The 16,248-nt window shown below is 54.2% G+C and overlaps 4 protein-coding genes across 4 annotated transcripts; 2 read left to right on the forward strand and 2 right to left on the reverse strand.

Moving 5' to 3' along the window:
- Positions 1-4,849: 4,849 nt before the first annotated feature.
- NECHADRAFT_39119 (uncharacterized protein) lies at positions 4,850-5,670 on the forward strand (the record flags this gene model as incomplete). Its single annotated transcript, XM_003051446.1, has 2 exons — positions 4,850-5,272; positions 5,338-5,670. The coding sequence occupies 2 exons, from the start codon at positions 4,850-4,852 to the stop codon at positions 5,668-5,670; spliced, it is 756 nt and encodes a 251-aa protein (XP_003051492.1).
- A 269-nt stretch (positions 5,671-5,939) lies between these two features.
- On the reverse strand, positions 5,940-9,604 carry NECHADRAFT_92410 (uncharacterized protein; the record flags this gene model as incomplete). Its single annotated transcript, XM_003051892.1, has 4 exons — positions 5,940-5,982; positions 6,037-6,137; positions 6,202-9,450; positions 9,506-9,604. The coding sequence occupies 4 exons, from the start codon at positions 9,602-9,604 to the stop codon at positions 5,940-5,942; spliced, it is 3,492 nt and encodes a 1,163-aa protein (XP_003051938.1).
- A 414-nt stretch (positions 9,605-10,018) lies between these two features.
- Positions 10,019-11,978, forward strand: NECHADRAFT_78625 (uncharacterized protein; the record flags this gene model as incomplete). The annotated part of the gene is made up of 2 exons (XM_003051447.1): positions 10,019-10,079; positions 10,354-11,978. 2 exons carry the CDS (start codon positions 10,019-10,021, stop codon positions 11,976-11,978), a joined length of 1,686 nt encoding a protein of 561 aa, XP_003051493.1.
- Positions 11,979-12,151: 173 nt separating this feature from the next.
- NECHADRAFT_92412 (uncharacterized protein) lies at positions 12,152-13,555 on the reverse strand (the record flags this gene model as incomplete). The annotated part of the gene is made up of 1 exon (XM_003051893.1): positions 12,152-13,555. One exon carries the CDS (start codon positions 13,553-13,555, stop codon positions 12,152-12,154), a length of 1,404 nt encoding a protein of 467 aa, XP_003051939.1.
- Between the last annotated feature and the right edge of the window lie 2,693 nt (positions 13,556-16,248).

Genomic DNA, 16,248 nt, shown 5'->3' on the forward strand with positions numbered 1-16,248 from the left:
ATAGAACCTCTGTGAAAGACGCGCAAACGGCGAAAAGGGCGAGGAAGAGGAGAGAATGGTTGAAATAACAGGGAGTGAGGGTAGCTTGGTCGAAGAAGGCAGAGCACTCGGGCTGTAGTGGAGGGGTGGTGGCAGCGTGGTGTGGACCTTGGCGGATTGATGCACGTAAGGGGGGTTTGATAATGCAGTGGATGAGGAAAGGCGACGCGAAAAAGAAGAGGCGGCACGAAGAGCTTGTCGGAGTGGAATGGGGACGCTCCGAGGCTGCATCAAGCAAGAGGTGGTATCACATTGATTGATGAAGACACTCCGAGGAGTGCGGGTGCAGGCGCAGATACAGCAAGCAGCAAGACAGACACAGCACAACAGCAACCAGTCCAGCCAGGCCCGAAGTCAGGCGTAAGCTCTGTCGTGTTCAGGCTTGGGAGTAAGGAAGCTCAGGCATGGGGTGAATTGGGCTCAATTCAGGCTCGGGAGATAGGCTGAGGCAAGGCGACCGCAGCAGGCTCAAGCCGCCCAGCCTCGAGAGGCCGTGGCCGAGGAGAAGTGCAGATGCGCATCAAGCCGTCGACGACGACACACGTTGCTAGACAGGCGCAGACAGACGCGCGTTTGTGGCAGCAGCGTCGCGAGCCGGGATGGATGGAAAGGCAGACAAGGCAGGCGCAGAAGGGGGGGATCAAGAAAAGCCAACGAACATACCCATTGTGACTGTGTGTTCTATTGCGTGCGTGCGTGCGTGTGTGTACGTCCAGACGTACAGAACAGAAACCTCCTACTTGGTTGGGGGTGGGTGGTCTCCTTGTCGCGTTATGGGTGAGTGACGGGTGCGAGTTCGGGTGACGAACGACGGGCGCGACCGGTTCTGAGAGAGGTAGGTTGCGGTGGAGGTAAGCGGAGACGGAGGGTCGACAGTGTCCACGTCGTGGTAAGGACAGCGAGGGACGGACGGGCAGGTTAGGTAGCTATGGGGGCAGCAGAAAACTCGGGCGAGACCAAAAACAAGCCACGGGTCCACGGTCAACCAAAGGATGGCAGCAGCAGCAGCAGCAGTCGCATAAAACGCAAGCAGCAGCCTGCAGCACTGAGTGATTCACGGCACGCGTTGGCTTGCTTGGGACCAGGCTGGCTGGCTGAAAAACCTGGGCTGGGCGTGCAACACGCGGGTCGCTCGCTGGGATGGATGGATGGTATGGGGTTGGTTTTTTTTTGTCGGGCTCCCGCAACCTCTGGGGTGTTGGTACAGCGTCCTTTTGGGGGTCGGCGAGATCCAGACAGCTAAACCGAGCGATGGATGGATGGGAGAGGAACGGTAAGACGGACGGCGAGGACGGTGGAGGGATGGCGAACGTGGCTCTGGTGGCCGTGTGCTTGGTGCTGACTTCCCAGGCTCTGCGGTCGTAAAAAAGAAAAGAACGCGTTGATGAGATGGGAAGAAACCAGGCGACGAATGGGAAGGCGGCGCAGGGATAGAGCCAGGGGGAAAGGACGCGATGGGATCCACTGTGAGCTTACCGGGCAGGAAGCATGATAGCCGGACATTATTAGCACTCAGACACTCATATCATAGAGCAGGAGGTATCCATGTATCTCGGATGTACCACCACGGCCGGCATTGGATCGTGAGACTGCGGTCATCAACGTAGAAACACCATTGCCACATGCTCTTACTGACAGATCTCACTCGGATGTCCAATATCAAGGTTGACAGTCCCGTTACAATAAAGTTTAGGCCTCAGGCTGAGTCCCATCAGACTGTGACTTCCACTTGACAGCAAGGAAGGTACATACCCTGGTTACTTGCCTTGCACTAGAGCTGCTGGCTTCCTTCTTGAGTCTCATCCAACAGCCCTGCTTTCGTATCCCATCCCCATCATCCATCCATTGAATATCACACTGCACAATTCTTCGCTCGGGCTCGACCTCAAACGACATGGACCAGCCGTGATGATTCCTGGCAAGCCCGCTTTCATGATGAGGTGAGGCTGGCGACTAAATAGTCCTCTCACGCCGCTTACACAATAAGCTGGACGGGTAACCAGCTCACTTCCCCCAGTCAAGGAAGACCTCTATTTCCTTCTCGGGACATGTCACTTTGGCATGAACATGTTCTCCCACTGACACCCATTCATTTACTTCAGCATCTACTTCAGGCAATACAAGTCTATGTCGTCCGAACGAACACGGCAGTTGGTTGTCTCTTGGATCGCGGGACACCGTCAACACCAACTGCGCAAGCCAGGGAATGGTCCTTGGCTTTCCCGGTGGACCATGACTGCAAGGCGCTCAAAGCGGGCAGATATTAGTGCAGCCAAACCCCCTTGTCCGCATCTGCTCAGGGTTCACACACATGTTTGTGCTACGTACCAGAGTCAAAGCCATTGAACGCATCGAGTTCAGTATCTGTGGTTGACACAACATCTGAGTTTCATCATTCGGCAAGCCTTTGCCTTAGATGGCTATTAGATGGCGATTAACTCTGTGGCAGCGGCTCATGTCCTGCAACGGTGACAACCCAACACGGATCAGCTTTGACAAGCGCCAGGAACAAAGAGTCGAGGCGCCTCAACTTGGACGACTCTGATTCTCTCCGGATCTGCAGCTCGAATCCACATCCCGCACCTCATACATTGGCATGCTTCCTTTGCAACCCACCCTCTGCATCCCATAGCAGGTCCGTGTACACACACTCGCACACGCACACACAAGACGGCACTTTTGGATCGCCCAGCTGCTCGCATGGCATTGTCAATCCAGCCATGCGTTTACCGGGCGCGTTGCAGACGACATTACCAAGTAAAGATCGTCTCTTTAGCACTCAGCCTCTGCCATCCATCTCCCCGACCCGACTTTACCGCGGTGGCAGCTAACCTAGTGGATCCCTGCCAGGCACTCACCCCCATGCGTCCCATGTCCCATGCTTCCTCGGTATCACTGGCATCAAGCCCGCACTGGAACACTGCAGGGGAGAAGAGACCATGGCCAGGGAAGAGCCTGGCCGGACAGTCCACCAGGCACTTTCAAACTGTGTCTGCGTTTGCCTCGAATTGGACACGGCCTGCACAGCTGAAAGGGCTCCCGTTCAAGAAGCATGATTGGCCTGTGTTCCCTTCACCTTGATTCCGTTACAAAAACCTCGCCGTTACACGACAGCCATCGCTCGACACTGCGGAAGAAGCCAACCAATGGCCCGCCGCTTGGTCATGTCTAACCCCTCTTTAACGGATCACGGAACAGGTTCCCATGTCTCATCACAGGCTCTAAGCCAGGTATGGACGGGGTGCAGGTAGGAAACATGGCATGGCGGATGAGAACCTGTCAACATGTTCCTGTACAAGATTTGATATTGAGGGGCAGATAGACTACGCTCAAGCCACTGCAGGTTGAGGGGAAGAGGATTGACAGGTTTCAAGACAGGCTGCTCCTTGCAAGGCAAATTCTGCTGGCTACGCCAGGGCACCTCACAGTACGTATGCACGTCGATGTGACCTCCATTACCGGAACAGAGCGCACCGGAATTGCCAGGTACTGCAGCTAGCACGCCAGAAACTTGCCCTGCCGGGGGGGATAAACGCTGATTCCAAGCCTGCTCCGTACTGGGCCGGACCACGGATCAATGTCCGGACTCGAGATATCGTTTGGCAATCAAGGTTCTCGATATTGGGTCTTGGCACCACGAAATCCCACTAACAAATGGCACCAGACCTTGAGAATTGCAGATATAAACTACTCACCAAGACTAGGCAATATAAACGCTAGCCCAGCTTATCGGGTTTCTTGCAATGAGACCGCGTCAGTATTTCTGTCAACTGCTGTGATAGCACAGTGATTTTCGCATCTCCCGCTTCAATCAAATCCGATCATCAAGGTTGCCGGCGGATCCTGGACGATGCGTCTAACGACGCTCAGACCTCTGGCAGCAGTTGATGTGGAGCAACTACTTATAGTCATGCCGCGACCTTCGTCTGGAGGAGCAGGATGGGCAGGTCAGAGAGTTTCGCAGGTCCGTGGGCGTGACTGTTGCGGACCTGGCATGGTTCATCGACCACGGCCCTGGTACATGCACCTTCGCATATCAGCAAGATACGGCCCGAGGACACGAGGGCCTCGATGGTGTTCCGCGTACAAGAATATCAGACCAGACCAGACCAGACCAGACCAGACAGAGCCGGCTCCGTACATACGGTTCCTCGACCATTGGGAATGCGGGAATGGAAACGCAACAGTTTGCCCGTAAGCACGACACCAACATGGACCCCGCCATCACCATGACGCCTGCGGGCGCCGTCGATTTTAGAGCGCAATCCGTGGGCCACGGGCTTTGTTGAGCGAGAGAACGTCAGCAGTCCTCGGGGAGTTATCTGTTAGCGCGACGTTTTTCCTGGTCCTCGACTCATCATGCGATTCCTGGAGCAAGCAGGCCTGGATCATGCAAATGTTGAGCAGAGGGGCTTTTTCATCCATCCATCGCTCAACAGACCATGTGCTAGCTAGGTTACATGGAGCGAGACGCGCACTGTATGCGGTGCCTGGAATCGGCCGCCGGGTCTGAAGTGGGAGGTACATTTGCCAGGTATCTACGGAGTCCGGGAAGTAAATGCGGACCCCGAGAATGGAAGCACCGCAGAGCCGGGTCTGGCCCGAGCTCCTCGGCCTCGCCCCACCCCGAGCCTTCCGCCGCTGCCATTGGAGAAAACCGCATCGAGACAATGGCAGCATCAAACTCGCAGAATCTCCAAAACGGACGATCCACAGCCTCGCCGAACCTCGCCCGATCTCTCGCCCGCGCCGCCATTGCTCCCCCGGAGCCATTGATCCGTGTCCGTAGTCGACTCTGGCCGTAACCACCATGTCGGCGTCCGCTCGAATCGTCCCCAGGGCCTCGGTCCTGCGGGCCTCGAGACTGCCTCAGCGCCTCGCCCAGCGACCCTTCCACTCATACGACCACCCGCCGCCTCCCGGTACTTTTGGTGATGCTGAAAAGGCAATTCTCTCCGCTGCGTACAAGCACATTCCCGAACATGGCTTCTCCCAAAAGACGCTCGGCCTCGGCGCTCGAGACGCGGGCTATCTCGACATCAGTGCCAGTGTCATTCCCGACGGTGCCTTTGGCCTGATCCGATATCACCTTGCTACACAGCGCGAGGCTCTGGCAGCCCGCAGCAAGGAGCTTTTCCCAGAGAATGATCAATCTGGAATTGCGACAAAGGTGGAAGCATTGACATGGGAGCGACTCATGGGTAACAAGGAGGTTTTGGATCGTTGGCAAGAGGTAGGTCGATCTGGAAATATACACCATGCAATTGTACATGACGTATACTTACAACTGTCTCGCAGGCCCTGGCCATCATGGCTCAGCCAAGCTACGTCCCCGCCTCCCTCAAGGAGCTTGCTAAGCTCTCGGACGAGATCTGGTTCCTGTCTGGAGACAAGGCCGTCGACCCCTCCTGGTACTCGAAGCGCGCGAGCCTCTCCATGATTTACAGCACGAGCGAGCTATTCATGACCAACGACCGATCCCCCGACTTCATCGAGACGAGGCAATTCCTCCAGCGAAGGCTAGGCGAGGTCAAGTCACTCGGTAGCGTCGTCGGGTCCTTTGGTCAATGGGCTGGCTTCACATTCAATGCGGGCGTCAACGTGCTAAGGAGCAAGGGAGTCCGCATCTAGGATCAATATTGGTCCATTGTGTAAAAAGAGAGAAACCGTAAAATCGCCTGTATGATAGTGTATGAGCCATGTACAACCGCATTCATCATCAAACATTGACGTCTTGACGAGAGCCCGCTATGCCTTCAAGTCCAATCCGTGAAATACCCATCCCGCCTGCGTCTGGTATCACTATAAAGCACCCCATTGCCTGAGCCGTCCTTTTTAATGCCCTTTCTAAGCGCCTCGAAATGACCCCTAACTCCCAAAAGCACCCCTCGTTAGATATTCTATGCATACTCGTCAAGTGTTCGTTGGCGAGGATCTGTCAGTCTATAGGAGGGATATTGTTAGCAGATGTCTTGTCTATAGAGATAGACTGCATACCGAATGATCTTGACGTCCTTGTCCAGGCGAGCCCGGCCCTCAATGGCATTGGGCGTAATGAGGATATACTGTCGTGAGACTGAACGACGAGCGGCATCCACCTGAATAACAATCAGATTAGCTACCAGTCTTCTTTATGCGTTCTCTCTGCACATGTACACTTACCAGCATGTTTGTGCTAATGGCACGGTTCACATTATCCATGAAGACGTCAAACTCATCCAAGCAGCGAATAGGGGAACCAATGGCCTCCCACACTGAGAGAAGCATGCAGATGGATGAAAAGGACTTTTCACCGCCGGACAAAGTCTTGGTGTTTCTTCCAGCGGAGCTCTTTCGTGTCTCGTCGGGCTCAACCTGGATAAGGACCTTGCGGGCGCGGTGATCCAGATCAATCTTACCACGGAAGCCTCGCTCGCTGAGGAGATAGTTGAACTGAATGCGAATGCGAGCACTGATCTGGCGCTGGAACTGGCGCCAGAGATGGAGTCGGTGCTCGATGGCTCGCTTGAGGGATGAGATGGTGTCGTCCACGTCCCGGGTCTGTCTCATGACATCTTCATATCGCGTGCGAGCTTCCGCAGCACGCTCGTAGATCTCAGCGTCTGAGGCTCCGAGACGCTTCTCACGCTCCTTGAGCTGCTCACGAACCTTCTTATACTTGATCTCGATACTGTTATGTGTCTCGCCATCGGGGATGTGCACACGCTCTGCTATCGCGGAAGCCTGTCGAGTAAAGTCTGCAACTTCTTCGGCCTTGGCGTCTCGCCTCTCCTCGGCACGCCGTCGCTCGTTCTTTGCAATGTCGACTCGCTCAAAGGCATCATTCTTGTTCGCAACGGCTACACGCCTCATGCCCTCGGCCGAGTTGATCTTCTCTTGCGCTTTGTTGACCCGGCTCTGGAAGTCGTCTTGTTCATTCTTCTCCTCTTCGAGCTTCAATCTGGCCTTCTCTTTCTTCGCGTTCAGATCACTTCTTGCCAGTCTCATGGTGCCATACTGGTTTCCGATTTCGTCCTTTTCCGTGGTTTTCTTATCAAGCTCCTCACGGAGGACGTTTAGTCGATCATCGACACCCTCAAACGCGTCGAGTTCCATAGAGATGCGTTCAATGGCAGCCTGTGCGTAGCGGAGATCGTTCTCCAGCTTCCGGATCTCACTCCGTTGAGTTTGGAGGTCGGTCTTACATCGCTGAGCCGCCTGTTGGGTTTGGCGATCATCGCGACCAATCTCGGCAAGTTCCAAGCCCAGCTGCTTCAGATTCTCTTGTTGCATTTCGACCTGTTGAGCCGAGTCTGACTGCATCCTGGGACGCATGTTACTTGGCTGGACTGGGCTCGTGCCGATAGAGCCGTTTCGGTTCGTCATTCTCAATCCCCATCCTCGCTTGCCCTTTCCGTCGTGGAAGCAGATACAAGCTGCCACATTACGCGGAGGGGTATTTTCAACCATAACCCTTTCGGCCTCCACGCGCTCTCGGACAAGGATAATCTTCTCGATCTGGTTGTTGATGATGAGTTGCGATCTAATAATGTCATCCTCAAACTGGAGCACTCTCAGGATGGTATCAAACTGGGGGTCTGGCTCTTGACTGCCTGTGTCAATCCTGCCTCCATATGCAATCCAGATTGGGGGTTGCTTCCTCATTTTGAGTTGGCGCATGATGCCAGAGAGTCTCGTCTGGTCGGGTTTGCTCCTCACAACAAATGCATTGAGGCCATCTCCCAGAGTTCTCTCAAGAATGCCAGACCATTCAGGCTTGGACAATCGGATATGGGCACCAATAGGCCCAATAGGTTTCTGCTCGAAGCCACTGTCATTCGCAATCGATTTCACGAGGTTGGTGATGTCCCTATCGAAGCCACTATACCGCCCACCGGATGTTGTTTGGAGTTCTCGGACCTGGTGCTCAACTGAAACGATCTCTTTTCGCTTCAGATCTTTGGTGTGTGCCAGCTTCTTCAAGCTGCTTTCGATTTCGTTGAGCCTGTTTTGGAGGAAAGGCACTTTTTCATGAGCCTCCTCCAACTGTTCTTTGACAAGCTTCTCCTTCTTTGTCTTCTCCGCAAGCTCGGCATCCTTCTGTGCACGAGCAGTCCCTGTTGACTGACCCAGACGACGTTCCTCCTCCACTATTTTTCGGTTGACGGCCTTGATGTCTTCGTTGACTGTTTTGAGGCGTTGATGAGCATCGCGCTCCTCTCGAAGCAACTCGGACTCGTCCTTCGAGGCTTGTTGGAATGCAGCCTCAGCTCTAGTGATTCGTCCTTCAAAGGTGTCTCGGTCTTGCTCAAGCACCTCCTTAGCCTGCTTGACTCGCTCGAGTTTCTCGTCTACTGTTTCGAGGGCCGCAGTCATCTCTTCACAGTAATTTTTTGCCTCCTCGATTTGTTCATCTCGTTTCACAATCTCGGCTTCACGCTGCTCAAGCAGTCTCTCCTGCTCCACAACTTGGGACCAAACGAGCTGGTTTCTGTAGTGTCGTCCTTTCTCGCGTAGGCTTTCGTTCTTTCGAGCTGTTTCGGCAAGTCGCTCAGCCTCCTCCATCTCTTTCTTGACATACTCAATCTTAGAAGTCAAGTCCTCTCTGAGAATCAAAGTCTTGTCGAGGGTATCCTGTGACATCTTGTAGTCGTTATCGAGCTGTTCTAGCTGAACGCCGGAGACGAAATACTTGTATTTTTGGGCAGGAGATGCTGCGTTGAGGAACTGCCGTGCGTTGTCTTGGGATAGGACCGTCAAAGGGTTGCCAATCTGTAGTGCGTACCATTCGGAGATCTCCTCGACTTCTTGCTTCTTGGTGGAGATGATTCGGCCAGTGGCGCTCTTGATCTTGAATCCACTACTACCGGCTTTCGAAAAATGACGCTCGATGATGATGCTCTCGCCATAGATGTCAGGTTGGTAGGCGTCCGATCCCGCGTTCTTGATCTTGACAACCAAGCTACCTTGTTCACGGCCCTCCTTCACGAATGACTTTAGGCTGCCTCCTCGGTTGGTATCACTGGCCTTGCCACCGAGGCACAGCGTCAGAGCAGTAAGGACGGCACTCTTGCCGCTGCCGTTTTCGCCGACGATGAAGTTGATAAGCGGCCCAAGCTCGACATGCAGTCTCTCGTGGCACATGAAGTTGTAACAAGTGATGCTCTCGACGATGCCGCTCTCGGATACCATATTGTTGCCGAGTGTGGTGCCTCTCTTTGCCAGTTTCTGTGTCGCCTGCTGATCATCCCAATCGGTGTGCTGTAGATGCCTGAAGCCGGCATCTCGCATGAGTTCATACTGAGTCTGTGGTGGGGAGTCTGGAAGTCCTCGGGCCTCTTCCTCGTCGCTTTCGGAGCTCGATACATCGTCGAGCTGGGGCGTCGGTTCCGTTCTTCTTCGGTCGTCGATGGAAACTCGTGCGCGCTTCCTCTGTGCGGTAGTCCTGGTCAGACGGATGTACTAGATGTTTGGGATAAAATCTTACGGCTTCCTCTGGTCGGAGATGTGAGCGCGCCTGCCGAACGTCGACGATATCGTCCTCATCCTGCTCAGCAAGGGGCCGCGGTCGTTTGGTGGGTGCCATAGCTGCGATGCGATGCGATGCGATGCGATGCGATGCGCACGGCCTTGCGATTCCCGGGGCACCGGGAGATTGATGAATTGGATTGATCGCTAGCTGAAGAAATTTGTTGTGGGAAAAATATCGTTTGTGTGCATGCGCGACCTTGATTAACTATTAAGGAGGGGAGTCGTTGTCCACTTCCCAGAGGTGAATGAGCAAAGCAGGAGGTACCTTCCAGAATCTGGGGAGCGAAGTTACACTCTACGCGTTGAGCCTGGACGTGTCGTGAAGGTGGGGGGCTTTCTTTTCTTTGTTCCTGATTTGGACTAGCGTACTTTGAGCTGAGTGACACACCAAGCTCTCGAGAAGCATACCTTACCCTGTAGTCAACAGCTGAAGGTGGGCGTAATCTTGACAATTCAAGTTTGACTCGATATGTCTTCGAAAACTGCGGTCTTTGAGGGAGGGACTACCTCCAAGGAGGCAGATCAGGGAGGTCCCATTAATCAACTTCCCGACAACTGTGTAGAGTATCTCCTCTTCGTGTTGGACCCTCAACTAGAGGCTCGAAGACAACTCTCACAAATCGAGGCTGTGAGAAAGTCGGCCATAGACCTCGCCACCTCACTCACAGGGAATTACATCTGGCAAAAGGACGAATTTAACCTCACCCTCAAGAACGAACAAGGCAAGGGCATGCGCCGCACCTGAAGTCACTGGATAGACTAGCTAATCCTTGCTAGGGTTGGTGTATCTTCATGGCATCACAGACTACGGTGACGCTGTCGAAGACGAGTGGCTCATTGTCTACATCTTGAGAGAACTCACCAAATCTCATCCGAAACTCTGGATTAGAGTATTTGACACAGACGGCGAGTTCCTCCTCGTCGAAGCAGCCAATGTGCTGCCCAGGTGGCTCAACCCAGAAATCGACAACAATCGAACATGGATTCACGACGGAAAGTTGTTGATCATCCCAGTCAAGGATGAAGCAAACCTCAAGCCCCGAAACCTCACGCTGTCTGACGCGGTTGAGGCTCTCAAGACGAAACCAGATGCTCTCGTTCACTCGGCATTCGTCGAGGCTGAGGCTTTCTACAGGCTGGAGAAGTACCCAGCACATATCACAGAATCGATTCATCACTCCCTCGTCACAATACCCAGGAAGCTGGCATACGTTCTACACTCACTTCCAAAATCCGTGGCCCCTGCCGTGGAGGCCTTTTACCTCCGAGATCCCATCGCACTCAAGCGTATCATCTCACCTACTGAACCACCAGTGTTCCCGCTTCAGGATATCATAACAGTCTCGGTGCGATTTAGTAAAGTGCTCTTCGCGCAACTGCGTTCCCAGCGCTTTGATGCGCCACCGACATGGCAAGATATCATTCAAAAAGCCCAGAAGGAGGCCCCTTCAGGAGAGGCGGATAAAATCACAGCCAGACTCGATATCGGAATGAAGCTCACATGTGGATTCGAAATGCTGGCTGCCAAAGCGGAAAAGAGCAAGAGTAGGGTCGTGAGAGAACTGGCAATCGTTCTTGAAGACCTCGAAGAGGACGGTGACGATGTTCTTCCTACGGATCAGGATATCAAGTCCTGGGGAGACGCCACTCGTGATGACAGCGAAGCCTGGATGGACATCAACTACGAAGATTTTGAAAAGGAACTTGATGGAAAGCGAGGAGCACCCAAAGAGGGCGAAAAATCGGGCTTTGGTGACGCGAACACACAGTCTGACCTACGCAAGATCGTCTCTCGCTTCGAAGCATTCCTCAATGATGACTCGGCGGGGGTGGAAGGAGCGGAACTCGACGAGATGGACTTTGACGACGATGAAGACGATGAATTTTCGGATGAAGACAGTGATGCAGAGGATAAAGAGGTCAGCTTCGATGAGGAGGAATTTGCCCGGATGATGAGGGAAATGATGGGGTTGCCATCTTCAACCCCAACCCCAGGCAAGAAGGAATCTCCCAAGCCCGCACCCAAGAGCTCTGGCGACGACGAAGTAGAAGACGAAGAGATTCGAAAACTCACCACTGAGTTTGAAGCCGAGCTCAACTCACACGGCGCCCTGAAACTCGACCCAGCCAAGGAGAAGCGCCCTCGGCTGAAGGACAAGAGCCCAAAGGCTGGTGAAAGCAGTCAATCGACCCCCTTGCCAGACGTGGCTGAGGAGGACGAGGATAGCGAGCAAGACGTCGACATCGATTACAACCTGGCAAAGAACCTACTCGAGAGCTTCAAGAGCCAGGCAGGCATGGCTGGTCCGACGGGCAATCTCCTGGGCATGATGGGATTCCAGCTTCCACGAGATGAAGATGATGAGAATGGTCAAGATGTGGATAAAGATGCTGGTAGCCGAACCGTAAAAGGAAAGGGAAAGGCGTGAGGATAAGGTATTAAAAAGTGAATTTAACTCATTTAGTCTTCTATACTGGCCCCTCCGCTCTGAGGCGAGAGTTCTACCTGGAATCGCTGTATCATGAACCGGAATCTGTCGTATATGTATTTCCCACCCACCACAAACGCCTCAATATTTCCAATGTCCCAAAACCACTAGCGTTAGTCATCACTATCATCTTCATCCTCTCCAGACCGCGGCCTCTTGGCGGGCGACATCTCGCCGCTCATGCGCCTGCGTCGCTGACCCCCTGAATCGTCCAGCTCCTCCAGCCGGGCCAACACTCCGCCGAGGTGCTTCCGCGCAGCCAGCTCGCGCTTCCCGCCGTCGTTTTGAGGACGGTAGAACTCGCCCACGAGCGAGACGACGGCGTGGTAGCACTCGTATAGTAGGAGACGGATGTGGGCGTTGGGGGTGTCCTCGATGAGGGTTGGCTCTCTCTCATCTCCTGGGATTGGTTTGTCGAATCCACGCCAAAAGTCCTGCGAAGGTCGTGGCCGTTTGCTAAAGACTGAGGCGAGAAGAGGGTCTCCAAATATACAATTGCTCCATTGTCGTAAGCCTGTTACCTCGATCTGCCCCTTGCTGATTGTATACTCCTCCTCCCCTTCGTCTTCATCATCCGACTCGACTGCCCTTTCGTCTTCCGATCGTATCCCCACCCGTTCCGGACTTCCTGAGGTTTTCCGTACCGATATTAGTTTTGCTTGGCTCCTGTTGATCCCATCACCTGGCCGTATCACCAGCGTATTCGAGTCCTCTCCAGCATCCAAGACAACCAGCCTCGGCTCCGTCACTGCGTCAAGTAGGTGTTCGAAACGGTAAAAGTGTCGTCGGATAGTACTATAATTGAGCATAATAGTCAAGTCCTCCCCGTCTCGTAGGATGGCCTCCATCAGGTTGTGAAATGCCACCCTCCAGGATTCAGCACCCCTCGACTCGTGTAACCCGCCCTCAAGGCGTCTCGCTGGGTTGTGAACGACCGAAGGCGGTACCGACAGCACATCGGCGGCGATGCCAAATCTCCTCGTTGGTGAGACCTGTGTTGATATCCGACGGAGTAGTTGACCAACTTGAAAGTCCACAATCCTCCGTTCGCGGTGAGTTAGGGGTCTTGAGAGGGCAGACACTGCTACACCCCGTGATGGTCGACTGAGGTTGTACTCGGTTGCTAGACCGCCACCTGTTGATTCGTGCCGGACTAATATGGGTAGATATCCTGAGAGAGAATGGGTCGTCCGTTCACTGGTTGATGAGTCCCCCGTGGTCCTGCCTAGTGTCTCCTTAGAGCCTGATGCTGGACTTGTCCTCTTCTCCCTGGCGACAGCAGAAAGCCACTTTAACACGGCAGCCTCCGAACCGATAGATGACTTTTCTGAACGCAGTAGTCGCATGACAGTAGGGGGAGGTAGAGCCAGCAAGAGGCTAGGTCCCTCGGTGACCTTGACATTGTACAAGCGTTGTAGTCGAGCTGAGGGAACAACCTCCAGCTCCTGGACCGACAGGCGAGGGCTGATGCCGTTGAGGAGTGAGAGGACTGACCTCTCGGGCGGAGCAGCCGCCATGGATTTCGGAGCAGAGGAAGAAGCGGTAGAGGAATCAACAGAAAAGAAGTCTCGGGCCGAACGGGGGATATTGTCGCGCACAAGGTTGCAGGTTTGCGCGACGTACTGGGACGAGGGGGTCAGACTGCCGTCGTCCCGAACGGTGCATTGGTACGACGGTCGAGTCATGGGGAAGAGGATATATAAGAACGAGATGGTTTGGGTATGATTAGTGATATTAATGGGGAATGGCTGAGAGCTACTCAAACGCCAGCTGCAGCAGCAAGAGAGAGATGGGGTTGTCCTGGGGGAATGGATGCTTGACCCCTTGACCGATTCAACAGTCTGGTGTGGGGAGATTCGAGGATGGACTATGTCTTCGGTGCATGCCTGACAAGGATTGGCTTGCAACACTGGGATGAGACAAAAAAGAGGTGTTCTGGTCGAGAGAAGCGGCCGTCGTGGTGTTGGGGGCCTCGAACGCTTGGAAGAGAAGAGCCCTTGTCTTCTTGCTGCGCCAAGTATTCGATTACGACCCAAGAGGAAGGAGACCGAGGAAAACAGTGATGATAAATAGAGAGATAAGTACTAGTCACCCATGGGAACCCGAGAGTGAGCGAGAATGGGATGGGATGGATACAACAGGGACGCGGAAAGGGATATGACGACAATGCCGCCCACACACTCCAAGATGCGAGGCGGTGGGTCGATTGAACGACGTGTTAGCTCCCGCGATGCAAGTTCGCTTCGGTTCTTGGGAACGCCTCGTGCGTAGGGAGGTATAGACTAGACGAGGAGGAGTTGTCGAGATGGGGCAAGACGCATATCGGGTGGGTGTACTGTCAGTAGACGGGTGGGTATATAGTAGATGGGTTTGATGTTTGGAACCAACAGCGAAATGAGGATTTGCTATACGGGGAGAGGGAAGGCAAAGTAAAGTTATCACGGGGACAGGGGGGGGGGGGGCAAATGTCACCGCCGGTAAGAGAAAGGAAACTCGCCCATGACGGGCGAGACAGAAGCGAGACGACGCATGAGCCCTCGAGACTATGACAGGGCTGGCTGGGCTGGTTGGCTTGTGTTGGGTTGGTCCAGTCCAGGCCAGCAGACAGACAGACCGATCAAGAAGAAGGGCGGAATGGAGAACCGAAGACTGGGCTGAGCTGGCGGGGGGGGGGCGCAACGGGACATGCAAATGGTCGATATAGGCGAAAGCGCCAACTACAGTAGAACGTGACGGCGTGCCTGTTCAGGAACGGAGAGTAGTGTAGTAAAAGCATCCCATCCATTAAGAAAAATCTGGGGCCCAGAATGCATGGCTGAGCTCACCGGTCGCTGGCTGTCTCCAAGGGGGGGCGTCAATAGACGACGATATAGCGGCGGGTAGTCTCGTTTGCAGAGGCGCACGAGAGATGATGAATGACCTGTAGGGGCCCGGGGGTCAGAGAAAGACAGACAGACAGGACACGACGAATCGCCTGCTATCCTCGGAACAGTCAAGCCGAGGCGAGAAGAGGCGTTTACAAAGGGTCGTCGACTCAAGGGGGGAGCGGGCTAGAACCTGAACCGGGCTAGCGAGAGTTGCTGTTATTGAAAAAATATTGGGGAAAAAAGAGGCCCCCAGGAACGCCTCTCTCCATGGGGGTCGGAGAGGAGGAAGCGGAACACGGCCGAAGAGAAAAGGGCACAGCATACAACGGGCGAACTGCAAATGCAGATGCAGATGCGGATGCTTGTGGTCAAGGCCATGGCCTGGCCTGATCTAACAGGATAGAAGACGGGACCTGGCCTCACGCCCCCCCTCCCCTTCAGCCTTGAACCCAACCGAGCGGCTCTGTGCTGTATCCGTCTTCTGTTGCAGAACTAGAACCTATCGCTTCGCTTTCGCTTGGTCAACCAACAACAATCGAACCAACTTCCATGGTTACGTTACGTAGCGTAGTCTCTTTAGGCGTGATCGACGGCAGGGTCACGGACCGGGAACTGATCCGGCTCCGCTCATAAAGGCCAATTCCCATTCTGGTCTGGCTCAGCCCGACGTCAATTGAGAATCCCTTCTCATCAAACAAATCTTTCCATCTTGGAAGAAACGGGGGAAGAGGAAGAGCATTCGAGAAGCGTCACATCGTCTCATGCGCCACAACCAAAACGCTTCCTGATCTGCTTCCTTGCCCCCTGCAACTGGAGAACAAGAGCTGGATGCCTGATGGACCTTGACCATCCCACAATGGGGGACGGATGGCCTCTGGCGTGCATCGAGAAGCGAGTCGGGAAATTTATGATTGGCTGCCGCAAGCGAAGCTGACTTGAGCGCGCATTCCGCGAAACCCTGCATCCCAGCCAACCTCTCTTGCTCGTGTGGCTTTTCTTCTTCTTCTTCTTCTTTCGCCTTCTCTTTCTCCTCGAGACCCCGTCCGTCTTTCAACCCTGGAACGATTTCGAAACGTCGCCTCTTTCGTCACCGCAGGTTTCTTTCTCGCAGTCAGACGTGGAGTCACCCCCTGGTCTCTACTACGTAGTAGTCGTGGCGCCCCAGCCACGGCGGATATGGCTACCGCTTCAAGTCAAGCTTGATCAAAAGGTCTCTGAATGGCATCCTCCCCAAGACCAACGGAGCAAATCATCCCAGTCAAAAGCCTTCAAGCCCCCGTGTCTTCGGGCCCGAACAACACCACCCGTCCCGTATGCGGGCCGCACGGAATTGCTCCGGGTTT

Source organism: Fusarium vanettenii (genome assembly GCF_000151355.1).
Source record: "Fusarium vanettenii 77-13-4 chromosome 4 genomic scaffold NECHAsca_3_chr4_2_0, whole genome shotgun sequence".
NCBI lineage: Eukaryota > Fungi > Ascomycota > Sordariomycetes > Hypocreales > Nectriaceae > Fusarium > Fusarium vanettenii.